This window comes from Echinops telfairi, unplaced genomic scaffold, assembly GCF_000313985.2.
Source record: "Echinops telfairi isolate 266 unplaced genomic scaffold, ASM31398v2 ScPeMD7_7424;HRSCAF=8462, whole genome shotgun sequence".
NCBI classification, from domain to species: Eukaryota; Metazoa; Chordata; class Mammalia; order Afrosoricida; family Tenrecidae; genus Echinops; species Echinops telfairi.
The window spans coordinates 69,270,285-69,293,700 of NW_022111324.1; the positions used below are offsets into that span (position 1 = coordinate 69,270,285).

At 40.5% G+C, this 23,416-nt stretch overlaps 1 protein-coding gene across 1 annotated transcript in view; it reads left to right on the forward strand.

The window, feature by feature from the left end:
* Positions 1 to 19,652, forward strand: part of MARK1 (microtubule affinity regulating kinase 1) — a 160,956-nt gene extending 141,304 nt beyond the window's left edge. The window contains exons 15-19 of the mRNA XM_004699909.3: positions 4,357 to 4,457; positions 5,210 to 5,362; positions 7,255 to 7,506; positions 12,688 to 12,732; positions 17,536 to 19,652. Of these exons, the coding sequence (XP_004699966.2) occupies positions 4,357 to 4,457; positions 5,210 to 5,362; positions 7,255 to 7,506; positions 12,688 to 12,732; positions 17,536 to 17,890 (906 nt within the window). The 3' untranslated portion in view covers positions 17,891 to 19,652. The remainder of the gene's footprint in view (positions 1 to 4,356; positions 4,458 to 5,209; positions 5,363 to 7,254; positions 7,507 to 12,687; positions 12,733 to 17,535) is intronic.
* Positions 19,653 to 23,416: the final 3,764 nt, after the last annotated feature.

Below are 23,416 nucleotides of genomic sequence, written 5' to 3' on the forward strand. Positions count from 1 at the left end.
TTACACCATGTCAAAAAGGACATTGTGGCATTCTTGAGGGACTCAATCATGTTCCTTTTCTGTGTTCTTTACAAGTTTATCAAGGCTCAAAGATGGATGGAGTAAGTTTTCCCAACAAAATTCCAATAGGACAGTCCTTGCGACCCTTGAGGAGTGAGTAGCTACATTGCCTTAATAGGGAAAAAAATGGTTGGCACAATTTTCTTGACCTTTTTCTAACCAATCTAGCTTTTTTAGTTTTTTTTAATTTCTTCCATTTTTAAAAAATTTCCTGTCTCATTCTTTACACTGCTGCAAATCTAGCAAGGTTACCCTTTGAAATTAAAAAGAAAAAGAAGAGTTGCCATAACCTTTTGAGTTGACCTTATCGCCATGACTTCCTCCTCCTTAATGTGCTTGATCTAGCGAAAAACTCGTTTCATGTGGAGCAGCAATATTGTAAATGCATTGCAAATCCTTAATGATTTGAGAAGATGTCCACTTGAGTTTTGTTAAAAATTATCCATCCCTCACTGCATCATTCCATTGTCCCCCCCCCGCGGGCCGTATCACCTACTATGGGAAACACTTGTAGACCATTAGCCCTATTATAGACTTTCCTCTCTGAGTCTTTGATTTTCTTTCTTTCTCTTTTGGTAAGACTCATAGAGACCAATAGTTGTATCTTAAGCTGCTTACAAGTTCTTAAGTTACAAGACACTACATTGGGACGTAGAACACACAATTTATGAACTACGTATTGTTAGGCAGGGTTCTCTAGGAAAAACAACTATGACACTTATGATTTTATATACATATATGGATAGGTTTATACAGTGAGAAGGAATTTTAACAGCTAATTAGTCCACATAGCAGTACAGAGAGTTCAGTTCAACTCACTTCCATGGAATAGTTGATATACTGGAAGTCTTTCAACTCAAGTGGGCTACTGGGTCCAAGGTCAAGGAAACAGACACCAGAGTTCTCCCTCAGGCAAGGCAATGGTAGTCTGCCCACTGGCAGCCAACAGCAGGGTGGGTCACCCAACAGTCAGGAGTTCTGGAGCGTAGCGAAGCAGGCCCGGATGGGATATCAGAACTCAACCAATGCGAGGTGACAGGATACACCAGCCTCAAGCTCAAGCAATGTACCAGCAGTGTGGCGAAACAAGTCTCAAAGGATCCTTAGGCTCTAGCTACGGGTTGCATGGGTTGGCTTGCCCCACAGGTACTATAGGTAAAGCAACAGCACGCTATAGCACACTTGGAACACCACAAAGCAAGAGAGAGGGGGGTGGGCCTTGCAGAGCCATTTATCTCTTTGCCCTCCAAATCAAACTGTGACTTGATTAATCCCACATGTTTCTCTTGGCCAGGTTGGCACAATAAACCTAACTATCACATAAGTTATGTCAGTTAACTGATTTGTCCACAAGAGCATGGTCCTGTCTGCAACCCAAAAAAACCAACCTTGCAGGAGATAATGTCTTAAGAAGTATCTGTAACTGTAACTATGTCCCCTATGTGGTTTATTGTATATTCGGATATACATGCATACACACACATACGTGTATACACATAATACCAATTGATACATGTATATACACACATATGCACCCATATATTCATACCTACAGACAAGCCTAGGGGCTTCTAAAAAATTTTTTTCGGGCCGGGGGGGCTTCTATAATTTTGGGGGGAAATTCTATTACCTTTTAATTGCATTTCCCACAAAATTGTTGAAGCGCCTTCAAATACATTTATATACCTATTTGTACAACCATATAAATATTTGAGGCAGCTTGTTGGTGTTGTTGCATGATTGTACTTATGTCCTTTTATGGAGAGCATCCTTTTCCATCATATTCTTCTCAGTGACAACACTTACTTTGTTCAAGCTATGTTCACTTCACCCTATCTCTAAAAATAATAAATGTTCATTCTCTCAAGAGGGCTTCCCTCCTTTGCTCCCCTTCTAGCCCTGGTAACCACCAGTGCATGTTGGTCTCTCTATACAAGGGGAGATTTAAAAGTTTATGGAAAAATGAGATTAAAAGATAATTGCATTTTTCCATGAACTTCTTGAAGCCCCCTCACTTTTCCTTATTTGTCTCCTTACAGTCGTACAATACTTGTCCATTGGGGATTGGTTTATTTCATTCAGCATTATATCTTCCAGATTCATCCATGCTATAACTTCTTTTGCGTTCTCATTACTGTTCAAGAATAGTGGTGTCTGTGTGTTTAGCATTTTGTTGTCTGTATGTCCAGAAATTTATGTAACCATTCATCCTTTGATGAGCACTTCAGTTGTTTGCATCTTTTTGCCATTATGAATAATGCTGCAATGAACATAGGTGTACATATATGTCTGCCCATGTGTCTTTATTTAGATCTCTAGGATGTAGACTTAGGAGTGGGATTGCTGCACCATAAGTATTTCTGTATCTATCTTTACGGGGAAGTAATGCATCGTTTTCCATAAGTAATTGTACCATTTACAAGTCTACCCATAGTGGAGAAGGATTCCAGTCTCTACATGCTTGCTGGCAGTTTGTATCAGTGCCATGTTTGCAGTGTAAGATGGTCTCTCACTGTGGTTTTCAGTTGCTTCTCTCTACTGGTTCATGAGTTCAAGCATCTTCTCACATGTTTGTTGCTGCTCGAATATCTTTGTTGAATTATGAGTTCATGCCCTCTGCCTATTTTAAATTACTTTGCTTGTCTTTTAGCTATTGAATTGTGGAGGTTTTGTATATACTTTAGAGATTACATCACATATGATGTTCCCAAATAATTTTTTCCCAGTCTGTAGGTTGCGTTTTTATTCTTTGACTATATCTTGTTGAGCACAGTATTTCACTTTGGACAGTCACAGTTGTATGTGATACTCTCCAGATTGTGAAAATGCCCTTTAACTTTGGAATTGTGGTGATTAAGCAAATTGTATGCTGTATAAGACTACTGAAATCTTAACATCAAATAAGGAATTTTTTTTCTAGCAAAGAATTATGCAAAGGATTATTTTATCCCTTTTTAAAATCATTTTTATATGAAGTGGGGCTTTAAAAGTTTATGGAAAATTCCATTTTATGTTATTTTATAAGCAGTTTTATTGGGACATACTCCAAATATATACAATTCGATAGTTCAGTAATAACAAGAAGTGTTATATAATCATTACGACAATCAATTATAGAACATTTTTTTCTTATAACCCTTGTTATTGGCTTCCCATTACCTCCAGACGTCCCCTGCTATACCCCCAAGGGACCATTAATCCAGTTACTGTCTCTACATATTCACCCATTCTCTTTTTTTTATTATTATTATTTTATTGAGGACTCGCACAGTTCTTATCACAGTCCATACATACATCCATTGAGTCAAGCACATATGTACATTTGTTGCCCTCATCAATCTCAAAACATTTGCCTTCTACTTTAGCCCTTAATATCATTTACTCATTTTCCCCCTCCCTCCCCCCTTCCCCTCCCTCATGAACCCTTCATAATTCATAAATTATTATAGTTTTGTCATAAGTTACACTGTCCAGTGTCTCCCTCCGCCCTCTTCTCTCACCCATTCTCTTTCAGTTCAATTTGTCCACAACAGTTTTGAAGGTCCCTTATATATTGTAGTATGAGTAGTAAGTAGTTTGGCTAGCACAACAAATGGTCTGTAAATAGGTGGTTGTTGTAAGGAAGGAGAATCTACCTACTTATCCACCCTTTTTGCTTATTCTTTGGCATTTCCCCAGAGCTCCTCAGACTTGGCTTACCCTCCCAACTGAAATCTCAGACTAGAGGAAGTAGTCTTCAAGCGGCCCAAGCACACCTCTGGTGCTACCTCAGCTGCGCATGCTTTCAGCCCTGGAGCTTTATTCCCCTTAGCTGGCACACTGGCCATTGGGGTTCTGAAGCAGGTGAAGAGTGGCAGCCTGGGGGCTTTAGGGTGAGCCACCATGTTCCTTGCACAAGTTTCCTGTGTGGGACGGTATCTAGTGTGGAGTTGCCCCTTGTCCCTTGTCATAGTGCTGCATATACAGCTCCTCTATCCTCCCCACCACTAGCTTCCACACAAGCAAATCGTGGTGAAAGCCTATCTCTCTTAAAGCATACAAACACCAGCTGGCAGCTGCTGCAGGAGAGTATGTTAAAGCTATCATGAGGGTTTTGTTTGTCTGAGTTTATGCTTTGCCTGTTACTCTTAAAATCTAAGAGAAACAGGTAAGAGAGAGCTCTTATTAAATATAAGGTTCTGATCATTTTAATTCTGCTATGGATTTTATTTTCAAAGTAATTTGCAGTTTATGTTTCTTTGCCTTTGCACAACTATAGTTAGAAGCTTTTAACATTGTTTTCCTTCCATTTTAAAGAACAATGTATATTCTGGAGGTAGCATGGCAAGGAGGAATACATACGTCTGCGAACGGACCACAGATCGATATGTGGCGATGCAGAATGGAAAAGACAGCAGGTAAAGTGTCTAGTGCTAAGTGGTATTGGGAGTGTTGTCAGTCTACATCAGTTCTTGGGTTATCCCTATAGCTGAAAAGTCAAGAGGCAAGAAGTACAAAATAACCAGTTAAGATTGCAAGCAACCATCCTAAGGCATCTCTTAACTGTGTGACAAATGGACAGTGACCTACACAATACATCATAAAACAATCATTTTAGCTGTAACTCTGACATAACCACAAAAATAATCCCACGCCATCTCATACCCACATATATAGAGTATGGCATGTTTCATGGAAGGAAAGGGAATGATCTAAAAAGAGTAAAAATGCTCACTATCATGGAGTTGACTCCAGCTCATAGTGACTCTCTAGGACTGAGTAGAACTGCCTCCGTGGGTTTCGGAGACTGTAACTCTTCATGGGAGTAGACAGCCTTATCTTTCTCCTGAGGAGTGGCTGGTGGTTTTGAACTGCTGACCTTGCAGTTAGCAACCCAACTCATAACCCACGAGGCTACTCGGGCTCTCTCTGTGGAAGATAGTGATATATTTAACAGGGTTAAACATGTCAAAAGTTAACGTGAGGATTTTAACAGGAATATTAACTTTTCATCAGCCATTTATAGCTGCTGATTTCTTTCATGTGCTTCAGTTATGAGGGATTTTTTACAGTGTGCACTTTTAAAAGTCCAGTTTTTAAATTTTAGTAAACCACAGTTTCTCTTCCTATCTGTATGTCTGTGGTCGTCTGCACTGTTATACTTTGCCAGCCTTACGGAGATGTCTGCAAGCAGCCTGTCTTCCGCAGGCTCTGCGGTGCCCTCAGCACGACCGCGCCACCAGAAATCCATGTCTACTTCCGGCCACCCGATTAAAGTTACACTGCCAACCATTAAAGACGGCGCTGAAGCGTACCGACCTGGGTAACGTGCTGGTTACATTTCATTCTGTTTGTGGTTAAGCATTTTTGAAAGAACTCAAGCACCATATGATGATGAACAATAGTCACTATCACACTAAGTGCTTTCTTACTCAACTCACCATTTGTGGCAGAGGACAAGCTGAGTTGGAACCTTAGCTCTAGCTGCTTGCGGGGGCTCTTAGTGAAAACTGCTCAAAATTGAAATCATTTTCTAGGGAAGTTTTTTTTAGGATACTATTTTAAATCCATCTGCAAAGTAAAGTATTGCTGCTTAATTTATCATCTAGGCAAATTAAGATTTTTGTGATTTAAAATAAGCAATAAAAACCAAAACACTGGGCTAGGGCTCCTGTCAGTTTTGTATTCTTCATAAAACTGCACATTCCTGAGTGATGACATCAGCAACAATTCAAAGATATCAGTGTGGTTATATGCGTGTGCAAGCATTCAAGTGTATAGACATGTGTATGTAAGTATATCCATCCATATACATATATATAATAAAGCCACATCAGACTTGCCATTGGGTCAGTCTGACTCATAACAGCCTTACAGGACAGGGCAGAATTGCCCTATAGAGTTTCCAAGGCTGTAATCTTTGCCTATCGCATCTTCTCCCTTAGGAACAGCTGAAGGGTTTGAACTGCTTATCTTTTGATTAGCAGCACAGTGTTTTAACTGCTGTGCCATCAGGGCTCCTCAATAAGGCACTTTGGGGAGGCAGACACAGATGCATCCTAGACTTCACCAGATGCCTCGTGGGCTAAGTGTTTCAAGTTGGAAGGTTTCCCACATAGCCTTGTAGGACAACTCAGTTAATTGACATTAGGTAGCATTGTGCATGAAGTTCATGTTCTATATCCTAGTTTGGTGAATAGCATTTGAGGTCGTAAAGAGCTTAATGAGTGACCACCTAAGATTACAGAAAAAAGAAAACCAGACAGACACTCAGAGAAGAAACTGATCGACAGAACCATGAAACCAGGCACTAGAGCAGGGCTAGGAAAGCTTTTCTCTGCCAAGGGCTGTTTGCATATTTAGAACATCAGTTGCAGACCATACAAAACGATCAACTTCAAAAGTAGCCTGCTGTATTTGGTCAAACATTTGATTAACTCACCCCTAGTGTGATAGCTGGAACTGCTTCTCTTTATGGAGGCATGTGATAGGAGCGGTTGTGGATGCTTTGTCGGGCCTTAGATGGCTTGCGGGGCAGAGGTTCCCCACCCCTGCACCAGATTGTGCTTGACCCCCACTCCAGACTTCTGATCAGGAACACAATAGACAATAGGTGGATCCGGATAGAATGGCAGCAGGTAGGCAGATGGCTACAGAACAGAACTCAAATTCTTTTGAAAACTAGACTTACTAGACCACCTGAAGCTAGAGGACTCCCTGAGATTATGCCCATGCCCTGAGAGTCTCTTTAAACCGTGAACCCACATTATCCCCTGAGGCCACCTTTTATCAAAAGATGAGATTGGCTTATAAAATAAAGAATACCACCCATAGAGGAAGGGGAAAAGAAGCTGTGTGCAGCAACCCTGAATTGGCCTTCCCAACATGAAGTTGTTTGTTTTTTATTATCCTTGTGTCCCTGCTTCAGTCATTTTAATCTTTAGTTATAGAGTTTTTATAAAAGGTATTTGGTTTTATTTTTATTTTTTTTATTTTTTTTAGGGTATTTGGTTTTAAACTGAAATAGTACTCATCTCTGAGTACACAGTAGATACAATTAGCCCAGGCATGCATCTCTGATCTGAACAAACAGGACCACTAGCTTAGAAGGAGCTATAGGAATTGTTTGGCTTTGTTTGTCTAATAGGTTTTCAACATGCTTTAAAGCTTCCCCTGTCAATTTTCTGAGTAATGCATCACTCCTTGTCCCCACAGTACAACGCAGAGAGTGCCTGCTGCCTCCCCGTCTGCCCACAGTATTAGTGCCACCACTCCAGACCGAACGCGCTTTCCCCGAGGGAGCTCCAGCCGAAGCACTTTCCACGGTGAACAGCTCCGGGAGCGCCGCAGTGCTGCGTACAATGGACCACCTGCTTCACCTTCCCATGAAACGGGGGCATTTTCACATGCCAGGAGGGGGACGTCTACTGGCATCATCAGCAAAATCACATCCAAATTTGTCCGCAGGTCAGTACCAATGAGCCCTCCAAGTTTTAGTTCCTCTAGGCCAGGGGTCCTCAAACTTTTTAAACGGGGCGAGTTCACTGTCCCTCAGACACATTGGAGGGCCGGACTATAGTTTATTTATTTCTTTTTTTTTATAATTATATATTGTGAAATATTTATTTCTTTTTTTTTTTTTTAAACATTTTATTAGGGGCTCATACAACTGTTATCCCAATCCATACACACATCAATTGTGTAAAGCGTATTTGTACATAATTTCTCAAAACATTTTCTCTCCATTTAAACCCCCGACATTAGGTCCTCATTTTTCCCCTCCCCCGGACTATAGTTTAAAAAAAAAAAAAACGATGAACAAATTCCTATGCACACTGCACATATCTTATTTTGAAGTAAATAAAACAAATGGGGCAAAAACACCTGGCGGGCCGGATAAATGTCGTTGGCGGGCCATATGTGGCCCACGGGCCGCAGTTTGAGGACGCCTGCTCTAGGCCCTAGAATTCCTCTAGGGAGTGTGAAGGAAGCCCTTTTTAAAATTAGTGATTTTCAAAAATGATTTCATATCATTTCTTCAGAAATGATCATTTCAGAAAGAAGCCTTGTTGGTGCTGTCAGGCAAGTGCTGAACTGCTAGCCATAGGTCGGCAGTTCAATCCTCCCAACTGCTTCATGGAACAAGTCTGCTCATGTGAATCATTATCAAATCACTGGCAGTGAGTGTGGGCTTTGTTTATTTGTTTGGACAGTTTCAGAAGTAGGAAGAAAACATTCAGGAAGGTAACAAAGCCTTTTCCTTAAGAGAAGCCAAGAGGAGGGCAGAGAGAAAATGGAAAACATGTGCATTTTAAAGTTCTGTAACACGGAAATGAAAAGAACTAAAACAACAATAAATGGGGGCTTTAACAAAAAAATATTTTTTATTTAAAATTCCTTTGATTTAGAAAAAAATCAGTTATGAACTTGTATATATACCTTTTAGATAATAGCCTTTATCTTTAAAAACATTTTTAATTTCTCACTAATAGCATATAGTTTACCCTCTTTGTGATAAAAAGAAACCCTTTTTTGTATAAAAATCCTACCTACCAGACTCATGTAGACTCATAGTTTGACATCATAAAATCTCAATATTGTTGAGTTAAAGTAAACCAAAATGCCCAAGTTCTAACCTAATAAAATTGTTTAAAATGTAAAATATGCATTGATTATATAAATTGTAAAATCTACACCCAGGCGATGTAAATTTGACCTGGTAAATGACTACTAAAACCATGTTCTGTAAAAAGAAGAATAAGCGTCTGACGTGTCTTGAAAGGAGCTGACATGTGAACAACTAGCCATGGAAACAGTAGGCACGCATGTATCGTCAGTTCACGGGTAACACACGTCAACTCATGCACAACTCCCACTGGCCTCCTAACTGGTTCAAATTCAGGGCTTCAAACCAGGTCTGTCATGGTCAATGAAACCAAACAGAACTGAATTTGTACAATTTGGATGACTTGTCGTGGTAACCAGAAAGAAAAAGTTTAGAAGTCAAAGCCCTGAAATGGGAGACTTGGAAAAAGCATAGAGGCTTTTCGGGAGCCTGGTGTGTGAGATTGGGTAATTGGCAGGGCTGTGGAAAGCCTCACATGTTCAGAGTGCCACACTCAGCTGGTTGGCCACCATCTTTGAGTAGAGTGCTGCATGTTTGAGGAGGGCAACGCCGTTGCACCATCTCCTGCTTGCAACAAATTCCTTCACCGTGGTCATGTTCACAGCTTTCAAATCATTGAAAAGACCTTTTCTGGTGCCAAAGTCAGGCTAATTAAGAAGCTGTGCAGCTGGTCCATTGGACTTGCAAATTCTCGAAGATGCTCTTAAGGAACAGATTTCGATAGTAACTCAGGGACTGCCTGTACTAAAGAGGCCTACTGGCACCATCCTGGAGGAGCCTAGAGACTGCCATACTTGTTTCTGAGCAGGAGAAAGTTAAGACTCAACACATACAGCTGTTTGAGCTGAGTCTGAAATGATGGGTAAGAAATTACTGTATTTCAAGAATGGCTATGGAAAAGAGAAGAAGCCATTTTGGGCTCTGGCTGTGTTGTGAAGCGGTTTCAGGCCTCACTTTGCCCAGGATCACACCGCTGAATTTGAGACTTTAAATCCTAAATTCTGTGATTTTTTTTTTCACTCTATAAAGTCATGATTTTGTACCATTTCCTATACAATTTCCTGATAATACGACCCCTCAAGAAAGAAAGGCCTCCAGAGTCAGTCGGAACCTGGAGTTCTTGGACCATCCCCAAAGAAATCTATAAAACCAGCAGCAACTTCTGCTTTTGGAGTTGACTATAAGCAGCCCGCCCTGGTGGCATAATGGTTATGAGTTAGACTGTGATCCACAAGATCTGCAGTTCAAAACCACCAGCCTCTGGGGGAGAACGACAGGACGTTCTGCTCCTGAAAAGAGTTACAGTCTCAGAAACCCACATGGGGCAGTTCTACCCTGCCCAAAAGGTCATTATAAGTTGACTGAATAGCAGTGTGTTTTGAGTATTAAAAGCTAATCCCTTCTTGTAGTTAAACTAGGATTAATCTAAAGGGTTGAAGACACGATTAAAAAGTTAAGTATGAATTGTGCTTTCAACATTGTGAAAAATACTTCTCTTCATCTTGCAATAAAAGGATCTTTGTAGCCATTCAGCAGATATTTGCAAACCTCCTGAGTGGTGCGGTGGCCTCCGGCTGCCTGTAATGTGGTGAGTTTCCACATAGATGAGCCATTTTCCTCACTTGGCTTGTTTGTCCTGGTTACATCACAAACCAGCCATCCATCTCTGGCTCCTGGGCATGTTCTTTCCAGACTTGTAGTACCCTCCTGAGCTTGAAATAGCAGAAAGCTCCTGGGCTCCGTGTGAGACAGGGTCGGTCCTCTGGTTATGCTCACTCTCTTGATGATCTCATGCTCATGACGTTAGATTCTTTCTTACATTAACAACTCCCAAATGTGTATCTGTAGCCCAGATCTCGCCTCTCAACTGCAGACTCTTATCCAGTGCCTACTCAGCCTTTCTATTTAGATGTAAAATCAATTCTCAAAGAGAATGCTTTCAAAACAACTCCCAAAACCTCTGTCCCACATTTGTCCCTATTTCAAGTAACACCAACACTGTCCTTCCAGTTTCTCAGGCCGTGCACCTTGGAGTCATCCTTGACTCTTATTTTTCATGTGTCGCACACGTCAACCCCACCAGCAGGTTAGATGGGCTCTACCTTGACAGTATTTCTAGAACCCTACAACTCCCACCATTTGCTCAGTAGCCATCATAGTTAAAGTACTATCAATCCATTACCTCCTAACTGGTCTCCTAGCTTATTCCCTTATTCTCCCAGTCTGCTCTCAACACAGGAAGTCAAATCCTATTGCTTCTCAATTTAATTCCCTCAAATAGCTTTTACAAAGTTCAGAATCCAATTGAGAGCTCTTTTTGTGGCCTACAAGATCCTACATGGTCTGTACACTCATTTGGTCACCAGCAAGGGCACCCCACTCTCCTCTTGACACCCCACGCACGCTCTTGCTTCAGTGTTTCATTGCTGTGCCTTCCGCAAGCAGTCTTCACTCCTCCCACACCTCCTGAGATCACTGCTGGAATACCAGTCTCAACAGAGACCTTCCCTAGCTCCCCTCTTTCAGATCACGCCCCTCCAGTATCCTCTACCTTCTCTCCCACCTTTCTTGTCCCTCATAGCTCTCAACACTCCCTGAGGTAGTACATCCCCATCACTTACTTGTGTATTGTCCACTTCCAACTAGAAAATAAGCTCCCTTTGCCCTGCTCATGCAGAGTCCCCCAGTCCTGGAAAGGTGCCTGACAGAGTGAACAGTCAGCACTATAATAACAGGGAAGGCAATTTAAAAAGTTAACCACATGACAAAGTAATAGCAAATTCGGCTAAGTGTTGTAAAGGAAGCAGGTCCTTAGGTGGAGAATAAGATCGGGGTGTATAGAGTCAGCCTCTGAGGGGAGCTGGCAGAAAATGTCCACAGTTCCATGAGCCATTTATTAAAAGTTTAACAAGAATCTCATTTAATAGTTAAGGGCTTTGTGGGAGTAGGGAAACAGTTATCCATTTGCTAGCCTTTTGTCTACATAAAGGGAATTTCTATTTTTAGCAAAGAATATGGCGGATTCTTTTAGAGCATGGTGTAGGCTGTGGTTTATTGGTTTGAAATTGAGGAGCGCCTCTGATTTTATTCCTGTTGCATTTATTGAACCTAAACAAAAGTTTCCAGGTTAGTTAAAACATTGAGAAAACATTAACTTAGCATCCAAGTTGGTGATTTCCCCTAAGTATTTTAATAATATTTTGTTCTTCTATGACAAGACACCTCATAATTCAAACTGTTTAGTACTTGTGATACCTTTATATAGATACATAATTGCCCACATCCCAAAAATCACAAAATTGGTAAAATTTTGTTATACTTCAAAGGTGTTAATTATATATTCAACACAGGGACAATTAGTGGGGTTTTTCTGGGGTTATGTATTTCACAGGCGGCCAACCAGGTAAGATCAATGTTTTTGCTTAAGACTGAGTCCATGTTTTTAGAATCGCCTGCTTGTCTAAGTTGTTGATGTGCTATAATATTTTATCATCTGCATGATTAGCTTAAATGCTTATTTTAAAAATATCTATTTTTAGAAATAGTTATATATGCATTCAACTATTTTTCTAGCTACAGGGTTGATTCATATATTTCCTGATTTGAGCGCCTACTAGAATTATTTGCCATAACAAATATGAAGTTGAATTATGCTATTGACAATTATGAAATTGTCTTAACTTTAGGCAGAACTAAATTAAGCCAAAATATATAAATCTTGACTTTATTAACTATTGTGGTTGGGAATCGGAGATCATGTTAAAGAAGAAGAGTATCCTGAACTTCCACCATGCATCTCCTCTGTGATAATACCCAGTAGACGCTCAAGAGCTGATAGTCATGTCGTCACATATGGTCGCAGTGAAGTCATGTGTGGAGCCTGAGACTGGTTAGTAATAGAAAAATGTCATGCTAGAAGTTTGCTCAGCCTGTTAGTTTGAAAAAAAATCATGTTAGATATCGGTTTTCTTGATCTATTTTTCACTTTGATCATTAAATCTCAACCTTCCCTTTGTTTTGAGGGATCCAAGTGAAGGCGAAGCCAGTGGCAGAGCCGACACCTCAAGGTGAGGAGCCGCTACCAATCCTTCGCCGCCAGGCCCCTCCCTGTCTGTGAGGAGCGTGTGCTCTGGAAACACGCACCGCACTTGAAAACATGAATAGAAATAATAGCCAGACAAGATGTGTGTTTAAAGCTTTGTATTGGGGTGGCTTTTCCTAATGTTGTCTAGCATGTAATCAAGTTGAACTTAATTGTAAACTTGTTTTCCAAACGTCATTTTTGAGTTGTATTCTTTGTAAAGAAACAGCCGTTCTATTCTATAAAACGTGTCCTAGCAGAAGCAAAATTAATAGATTAAAATGTGTCAACCCGTATCTCATGAAAATGATAAGATAAAAATTAGTCTAAATCAGATAGCACAGAATTTCTTGGTAACTGGGTTAGCAAATTTGTGAGAAGATATGATTTTAGTGAGTGGCGTGTTATAGTTAAGCACTCCATCATAGGCCATTATCTAAAACGTGCAGCCTGCGCTATTTGTTTGTCTAATGTTATGTGTGTATTCATCGTGGCAATTGGCCTCACACTTGAGCGTGGTCAGAATCACTGGAGGACTTGTTAAGCTGCAGGTTGCTGGGCCACCCCCAGAGTTTGCAATTCCACAGTCTGGTGATGACCCAGGGGTTCCCAACTGTGGCTGATGCTGCCGGAGTTAGAACCATAGGAGGGACGTGTTGGTCGTCATGTTCCTACTTTATGAATGGGAGGTTCCAGAAACGAGGTATTCAGTTATTTTGAGCATACACAAGCATTAAAGGATAAAAGAGAGACCTCAGACCTTGACAAGTCATTCCTCAGGAAGGCAGCCGTCCTTGCTTCATTCAGGGAGGACTTTTGACCAGCCAAAAACAAGCCTCAGACTTCATTTCTGCTTTTTAAATTATTTGAAATAAAAAACATACTGGTCTTTTGGAAAGCTTCAGTAAGCATGCTTCTGTAAGCCTTTCTTTAAAATGGCTGTTAATGTTCAGTCAGTGAAGTTGAAATGTTCCTTTATTGCGTTAGGTACTACCTGAGCCACCGTGGTAGGCACTAAAGGGAGGCAGGAGAGGCATTTTTAACCTTTTTTCTGCCTGTTTTATGAACTTGGAGGAATTTTTGTTTTCACCCTTCCCATTATTTTTGAGGCCCTTCCCGTATGTCTACTAAAGTTTTGATCGTGTCATGTCTCAGAGGAGCCCTGGTGGCTCAGTGGTTACGAACAGGGCTGCTAACCATCAGCTCACCAGCCACTCTGTAGGAGAAAGACAAGGCGACTCACAGGAGCTGCTCTACCCTGCCCTTATAAGGGTACTAGGAGTCAGCATCCAGCTCAAGGGCATCCATTTTGGTTTGGGGGGTTATTTTGGACATAACCTCATAGCTGGCACCTAATATAACAATTAGCCAACCAACATTTTTATTTATTTAATATAATGAGGCAATTTTATTATCATCAAAAGAATTTCCTCACTGATGTCTTAAAAATATTTGCAAAGAATTTTTTGCATCCCCTTTTATATTTGAGTATTGTTTTCTTTTTGAACAAATACCTATTGAATACCTATTCTCTTAAGGTACTATGGTAGCCATGTACTCTTCACAACCGGATAAATAGTATCCGTTTTACAGCTGAAGAAAGAGCAAGGAGTATATTGAGAGGGGGCCAGTCATAATGATGATCTCTTGTTTCGGAGAGATGGCATGGCCTGATGCTTGAAGCATAAGCTCTAGTCTTCTACTGAAAGCTAGCGTTGAGATTTCAACTCCTTGTGCCCCATTTCATCAATCTGACTGCCTCATAGCATTGTTAAGAAGGGTAAATAAAGAAATGATACACATTAGGCACTTAGGATAGTTCTTGGTTTCTAGAACCAAAAACTCTGCCATCACATTGATTCCAACTCATAGCAACCAACTCATAGCACACAGTACAATTTCCAAAATGTTTAAATCTTTATGGGAGCAGTAAGCTTTCTCTTTCTCCAAAGCAGCAGCTAGTGGGTTGAGACCACTGGCCTTATGGTAAGCATCTCACTGTATCACCCACTGCAACACCACCAAGGCCCTTCGTCAGTGCTCCATACATTCCAGCTGTTACTTTCAGTGTCGGTATTTCCAGGAGTCCTAGTGACACTATCAAGTAAGCATCGGGCTTTAACTAAAGGTCAGCAGTTCAAACTCACCAGCTGTTCCTTGAGAGAAAGAGGAGGCTAGTCTGCTCTCATAAAGATTTAAAGCCTTGGAAACCATGTATAGGATCACTGCGAATCAGAATCAACTCAATGTTACTGGGTTTTTCTATAATTAGTATGATCAATGGTAATGCATTTGAGATGTGTGCAGGAAAAAAATCATGTATATACCTCTTAAGGTCACAGGGTTTCCTTGGTGGACAGAAGGAAAACTTGTCTTGGAATCAAGGCACTTGGTTTCTCATCATCACATTTCAACTCATTATCCTTTGACCTTAGAAAAGCCATCTAAACCCTCTGGACCTCAGTTCTCTTTGTCAGTGAGAGTATTCTGTTAAGTAATCTATGAAGGCCCTTCCATACTGATACCATAGACTGTCTGCTATATGACTCGTGTTGAGTTTACAAACTGTGTTAGTCTGGGTACATTAGAGAAACAAACCCACAGAAACTCATATGTATTATAAGAGACAGTTTTAGATAAAGGGTAAGTACGCATCAAGAAAACTTCCCAACCAAGTGCTGCCCAAGCCCACAAGTCCAACATTAGCCCATATGTCCGACCGATCTACAGAGTCCTCCTCCATCTCACAAAACACACGCAATGATGCTGACTGCAGGAGGAAAGCTGAGTCTGAGCGTGGAAGCATCTCAGCGCTGGCAGGGGTGTCCACTCGGCTGCTCCAGCGCCCAGGGCTGCATCAGGGTAGGTCCATGTGGCTTCTCCTCAGGGATGTCTCGCAGGAAGTGAGCCTTGCCAGTTGAAGCAGGGAACTGGCTAAGGCAGCTGCACCCTGGTGCGACCACCACAAAGCAAGAGACCCGAGAACTAGAAAGGCGAGGCTCACCGAGCCATTTATCTCTCTGCCTTTCATTTAACCCCACATGTGTTTACTGGCCAGCTTGGCACAATAAACCTTAACTATCTCACAAACCTATAAAGAACTCTGATGCAATGACAGGTATTACAGAAGATATTAAAATACTTTTCTCATGTAAATTTTGGGAGTGTATTTTCTCTACCTGTTTTTTTTCTTTCTTAAACATGCACTATTTCTAGAACTGAAAGAGCTCAGGCACCACCTAACAATGCAAGGGACACACATACATGTTACTATATCGTATTGAGAAGACAGTATATATATTAATACCAGGGTGCTTCAAAGAGTCCCTGGGAAATTGCTATTCTCTTTTAATTCCATTCTTCCATGAACTTTTTAAAGCCCTTTCATTTAGTTTGTGTGGTGTGTGTTATAAACTACTTTCAAAGTTTACAGTGAGACAGGTTGTTAGCAAGTTAAAATTGAAACATTTGTATTTGCGTCATGAGTCAACAAATTCAATTACAGCGTCTTCCGATTTACAATCTATTAATTTTACCTTTTCTATGATTATTTTAGATAGTTTTTCTTATTTTCTATAATTTATATGAGGTGTCTAATAATTAGCATTCAGTGTGGTTGATTTGTTTAGCAAATATACTTCAATCATCAACTATGAGCCAAGTGCAGTTGTAGATGTCTCAGGCTTACCAATGAACAAAACAGACACACACAATAGTTGCTCTTCTGGAGTTTATAACCTAGTGATATATTCAGACAATAAATCATGAAAATAAAATAAATGAATTAAAGAGCGTATGATGGGGCATCCAAAGTCTGTGGGGAAATTCCATTATCTTTCAATTCCACTTTTCCCACAAACTTAAAAAAAAAAAAACCTGTCATATTAGAATGTGGTAAATGCTAAAAAAATTTTAATTTAAAAAAGCAAGGTCAGGGACTGGGGAGCAATAGGGTGGTTAGGGTTGGACTTACAGAGAAAAAGAACTGAGGGAATTTATCATGCAGCTCTCTGGGGGGAAAGGATTTCTGGCAAGAAGCAGATCCCGTGTGAAAGACATAACAAGGGCAGAGCACTCCCAGTGTGTTCAAGGAATTGCACAGAGACCATTGTCGGGGGAATGGCGGAGATGTGGGGTGGAAGTAGGAGTGAAGCGTATAGTCTACAGAGCCTTGTAGACTATTTTAAGATGTCTGAGTGAGACAGGAAACCATTGGAGGAGAGCAAGCAGGGTGCCGTGACCTGTCGTTTTTACATAATTTCAGAGTACTATTCTTTCTTGACACTTCTCAATTATAAATAATCCTCTTTCCTCTCAAGTCATGACTGCTGTCCTTGTCCACAGCCTGTTAACTCCCTTCACCTCCCCCACAAAAGAAAGAAAAAGGACACTTTTCTTCACATTTCAAAAATATGTATTTACAAGCAAGAATGTTAGTAGTCCTTGTTGTGTGCATATGTATCAGAGTAGAGGAGCTGCTATTAGATAAGTACAGAGACATGTCAGGAGCTGAAAGCAGTATTAAGTTCTTCACTTTGGGCTGCAAACTTATTTACTACACGCAAACACATTTGAGAAAGCGTGCTATTTTGGCATGAAGATTAATACAAGTCAAAACAGATGCCCTCCCAGAATCTGTAACAGCCAGGTGACCTCTATCCTTGCATCGACCTGGAGGGAGGCTGCAACGTGGTTGGTTGTATCAGGCCCTGAATTTAAATTGTGTGTGTGTGTATTTCTTTGCTGTGTGTACTTTTTTTCACTCTTTCCTTCTACCCTCTCCTTCCAGAAGTACATCAGGAGACCCCAAAGAAAGAGACAAAGAAGAGGGTAAAGACTCCAAACCGCGTTCTCTGCGGTTCACGTGGAGCATGAAGACCACTAGTTCAATGGACCCCAATGACATGATGCGAGAAATCCGGAAAGTGTTAGATGCAAATAACTGTGATTACGAACAAAAGGAGAGGTTCTTGCTCTTCTGTGTCCATGGAGACGCCAGACAGGACAGCCTCGTGCAGTGGGAGATGGAAGTCTGCAAGCTGCCGCGGCTGTCCCTTAACGGCGTCCGCTTCAAGCGGATATCGGGAACATCTATTGCCTTTAAGAACATTGCCTCCAAAATAGCAAATGAGCTTAAGCTGTAAAGCAGCCCACGCTGACAGGATCAGGGAAGATACCGCCCATCTCTGAGGTACAGTTTTTGAATGTACTGGTAATGCCGAATGTGATTGGCCTGTGAAACTCCCTCTGTAGACTCTGCCCTTAATGCAATAAGGTTATACATAGTTATGAACTGTAAAATTAAAGTCAGTATGAACTATAATAAATATCTCTAGCTATAAAGCCTAGGTTCACATGTACAGGTAAGTATATCGTGTATTTCTGTTCATTTTCTGTTCATAGAGTTGTATAATAAAACAAATGATTGCTTCAAAACCTGTATAGTTGTCTAGATTTCTGCATATAGATGTATGTCTAAATGCTTTGAGTTGAAAATGTTCTCCGTGTTATTTACATTTTGGTGGGTTTTTAAAAATTCTTACCTCTATCATGCAGTTTTGAAAATTGTGTCCAGAATTAAAAGTACACAAAAAAATAGTCTTTATGATTACAGCATGGACTTTTAAACATTATTTTTAAATCCTATATACATTGAAAGCAGAAGCTGACAAATAGGTCAGCTCTTACTACACACTGATTCTTCCTGCTTCCCTTTGCTTGTACTAGTGGTCAAACAAGGGTTAGTTGAAAAGATTAAAAAATGTTTACAGTGTTGGCTCTTAGTTTTCAAGATAAAGTACACGGAAATACAGATTAGCTTTGCCACAAGCTTAATTAAGAAGTACTGGGAAGAAAAATTAAGCATAGATAAACTTTCTTTTGAACTTCAACGTGTTTTCCAGCCCTCTGCTAATGTTAGCAGCAAACTTATGAAGAGTAACTCCTTCCAGTGATTGTGATGTAGCTCTCCCTTAGATGTGCTGCCTTCAGAACACCCTAAACTCACTTCAGGGTACACTATGGGACAGCTTCATAGCACAGGCTCACTTTCCAGTGTTGATCAATGCAGCAGTTAAGAAATAATGCCACCTCAGGAATTAACTGGCATTGGCAACATTTGCCTCATTCTCTTTCCATCCTCCTCATCCATCCTCTGCCACGGTAATACCTGTAAGTACTTAAGAGACTTTTGAGCAAAACATGCTATTTATATAACAGTAATATGATTGATTTATGCTTATGTGGTTGTTGGATTTGTTTCCATGTAACCTGTTTGTTTTTAATATTTTGCCAGATTTCCTGTATTTATTCCACATCATTATGCCTATAATGTGGAGCTTTGTCATTGGGCGTTTGTCTACTTTTCTTTCATAGCTAGTGATATATGCGATGTAAGACCACTAGTAAAGGTACATTTTAATACTTGTTATTTTATACTGACTTAACCTCAGAGGTTGACTGTGCAATGTTATTTAATGTTGTAATTACTGTAATAGCGACACGCGGGCCCCATCTGTACACTCCTGAGAGATGGAAAGTGTATTCAGATTTCTTCATTTTAAAGAGAAAGTCAAGCCGTGATGAATACTGTAAACCCAACCTGCACTAGGGAGCTCGGCGTGCAGGTGACGTGCCATTCCACAGTGGCTTCAGACTAGGGTGAATTTGACACTGCGCTGTGCTGTGATGTAGCTTTCTTCTGTAACACTTCGGTTCCAAAATGAAATGGATTTTTGCCTTAGCAAAGGGTGGTGTTTGGAAAAACAGAAACAAAACTGTGTAGCCCCTTTTTAACCTAGTGTTCGTTCCAAAAAATTGATGCAAATCTTTATTCACTTTCACTGGTGCACACTGAAATTTTACTTGAACCGTTCTCATAATAAAGCACTTGTCTTTTGCTCTTTATCAGAATGCGAATACCTGTTTTCTAGCATACCAAGATTCTGTATGGGGCACTTAGTTCATGTGTTACAAATTTAGTTGGCAACAGGTAAAGATCTGTAGGTAGGTCTTCGGGATGTCTACTAGACAAGAAAAGTGTAATCCCTTTACAGGAGTTCCTGTTGTTGAAATTCGTAAAATAGAGTGAGTGGAGCAGGGGCATCATGTCTTTTCCATACCAGAAACTGATATTTTTCACATTTTTTCATTCTGGCCAGTTCTTATTTGCAGAAATTTTAAACTTCAATATTTTTATGAACAGAAAAAATGAAATCTTCAAAAAAAGAAGAAAAAAAATGAAATCTTCAGTTGACTTTAATTTCTCGTTTTATATATTCATAACAAACTTTTGAGGGTTTGAAATAATTTTATTATATTTTATGAATAAATAATAGCCATTTATGTTTACTGACTGTGTGATATCAAACTATCCTTGGCTTCTGTATCTGGCACCATATCCTGTATATGCAAAAAAGAAATTTTTGTAGTGATGGGTATAGTGTTTTACTTGATAAATAAGACAAATTACACTCCAGAAACTTGATCCAACAATGTTTTCTGAAGTAGAATTTTTTTTTCTGAAGTAGAATTTTATTTAAAACTCATCAGGCCTTATTATTATTACAAACTGCTTTTCACCAACAGTGCTATTTTACAATGTTGACCAAAAAATAATAATGTGCTAAGTGAGGAGCTAACTTACAGATCAAGTGATTCCACCATCAGCATGAGTAAATTTAAGATTCGCTTTTATTTTTAAAGTATCTACTCTGTCTTAAGACATATAAAGAAGAGTGTAAGAGATGACTGCTACTGCAAGATTTTGTTCATTTGGGGAGAGAAAAAAATTAAGCACACGCACAACCAAAAACAAAACAAAAAACCAAATGGGGAACAATGAACGTGCTCACTTAAGCATAGAAAACAGGCTAATTCAGAAAGGCTGAGTTTTATATAGACAGGAGGAGACCTTTTGAAGACTTTGAAGGGTGGGTGGCAAACATTTAAGAGGTAGAATGGAAAGAACTCTCCACATGGGACAAACATACAAGGAAAGGCTTGAAGTTACCATTAGAAATGTTTGAAACAAGCCCTTATTTTAGGGAGTAGGATGGTTTCCAGAGATGGATTAATAACAGATTGTAGACAGCACTGACTGACAACAAGCATCCTGATGTTGATTCAGGTGGTTTCAACACACGCAAAACACAGTCAATCTTTTTTTTTTAATTTGCTGTCAAATCAATGTCAACTCGGGTACCCATATGTTGCAGAGTAGAACTGAGCTCTGTGGGGTTTTCTTGGCAGCGCCCTTTACCGAAGCAGGTTACTTGCTGTGTGGCACTGCTGGCTAGGTTCAAATCAGCAAGCTTTCAGTTAGTAGTTGAGCACAAACTGATTGTGCAACCCTGCTGCCCATTGTGAAAGAAGAGTCATGCATTAATTCATCAAATGTGTTGAATGCCAGTACACGTCAGGTTTCAAAACCAGTTGCCCTTTAGTCACTACCAACTCCTAGTGACCCTGTGTGTGTGAGAGAAAAGCTGTGCCCCTGAGGATTTTCAGTGGTCGGTTCTTCAGGAGTAGACCTGACCTTCTGGCTGGACTCAAAGCCCCAGAGTTTCACATCAATGGTCTGTCACCCAAGCACTTCATCAGGTATTGTTAGGTGCCGAAGGAAAAGCGGTGCAAAAAAAAAAAAAAAAGCTATGTCTAATTTCTACTAGATGCTATATATTCATGTAAATTGAAGACTAGAGCCAGTGTTTGAGCTCTTAACAAGTTGTTGTTGTTAGGTACCATCCAGTTGGTTACACCTCATAGAGACCCTGTGTCCAACAGACTGAAACACCACCTGGTCCTGCAACCATGTTTGAGCCCATTGTTGTGGCCACTATTAAGCCATCTCTTCAAGGGTCTTTCTCTTGTTTGCTAACCCTCTCCTTTAAAAAAATGATGTCCTGCTCCAGAGAAAGTTCTCTCCGGAGAGCATGTCAAAGAATGAGACAAAGTCACGGCATCCGTGCTTTTAAGGAACATTCTGGTTGTGTGAAGTGACCTAGGTAGAGGCAGTTATCACAGATTAGGAAAAGGTGAACATTGGCATATTTCAGAGACATGTCAAAACTCATTTCAACCTCATTTCATAAGTAGAATATGTGGACTATAAAAAAGACAAGCAGCAGGAAAGGGGAGCTTTCTGAATTATGATTCAGGTTTCCAATTAGCATATCAAGACTTTCACTTCCATCTAAAATGGAGTAGTAGACCAGATTTACCCTCTTACCTAAAACAACAAGTGTTTTTTTTTTCTAAAACATAAAAGTAAAGTTTCCAAGATCTTTGTGATAAACCAGCTCTCACAATTGAACCACAGTCAAGAGGGCCGTGGTTGCCATTGAGAACGATAAGATAATGTTGGGGCGCAAGGGGCATGAGGAGAAGGACTCCAAGGCCCAGTTCTCTGTTTGAGGCGGATTTGTGCGCAGCTCTTGTCACAGTCCCTTCATTCCATGACAGATTCTCACGCAACCAGTCTGTTGACAATTTACTGGAAGCAAACAAAGAACTAAGAATGTTTCAGACAATTTGTCTGTGGTCCAGAAGGGAAGATAAAACCAAAACTAGGGAGTATAAATGAACACCTACAGAATGCTGTGTTTCAGCTGTTTCCTAGGGAACAAGAGAGAAAGTCTCTACCTTACCTGAGTTGAAAGTCCAACCTTCCAGTGCCACAGCTCCTTCCCACGGGCCTTACCTAAACCATGGAATATAGTGGTCTTGTACTACTTGAAGAAGGAAATGAAGTTCAGAGTGTCCCATAAATGTACTCTGTTACTTGGAAGCCTGGAAATGCCCAGAGTTCATCTTTTTAAAAAATTCTTTATTTATTTATTTATTAGTCATTTTATTAGGGCCTCATATAACTCATCACAATCCATATATTCATCAATTGTGTAAAGCAAATTTGCACATTCATTGCCCTCATCCTCAAAACATTTGCTCTCCACTTAAGCCCCTGGCATCAGCTCCTCACTTTTCCCCCTCCCTCCCTCTCCCCACTCCCTCATGAACCCGTGATAATTTATAAATTATTGTTTTGTCATATTTTGCCCTCTGTCTCCCTTCACCCACTCAGTGATCAGGTCACATGTAGATCCTTGTAATGGTTCCCCTCTTCCAACCCACCCACCCAGCACTGCCACTCACACCACTGGACCTGAAGGGATCATCCACCCTGGATTCCCTGTGTTTCCAGCTCCCATCTGTACCAGTGTACATCCTCTGGTCTAGCCAGATTTGCAAGGTAGAATTGGGATCATGATAGTGGGGGAGGAGGAAGCCTTTAAGAACTAGAGGAAAGTTGTATGTTTCATCATTGCTACATTGCACTCTGGCTCGTCTCCTGCCCGAGACCCTTCTGTAAGGGGATGTCCAGTGGCCTACAAATGGGCTTTGGGTCTCCACTCTGTACTCACCCCCTTATTCACTATGATAGGATTTTTTTTTCTGATGATGCCTGATACCTGATCCGTTCGACGCCTCATGATCGCACAGACAAGTGTGCTTTTTCCACGTGGGCTTTGTTGCTTCTGAGCTAGATGGCCGCTTATTTAGCTTCAGCCTTTAAGACCCCAGATGCTATATCTTTTGATAGCCGGGCACCATCAACTTTCTTCGCCACATTGGCTTATGCACCCATTTGTCTTCAGTGATGATATCAGAGA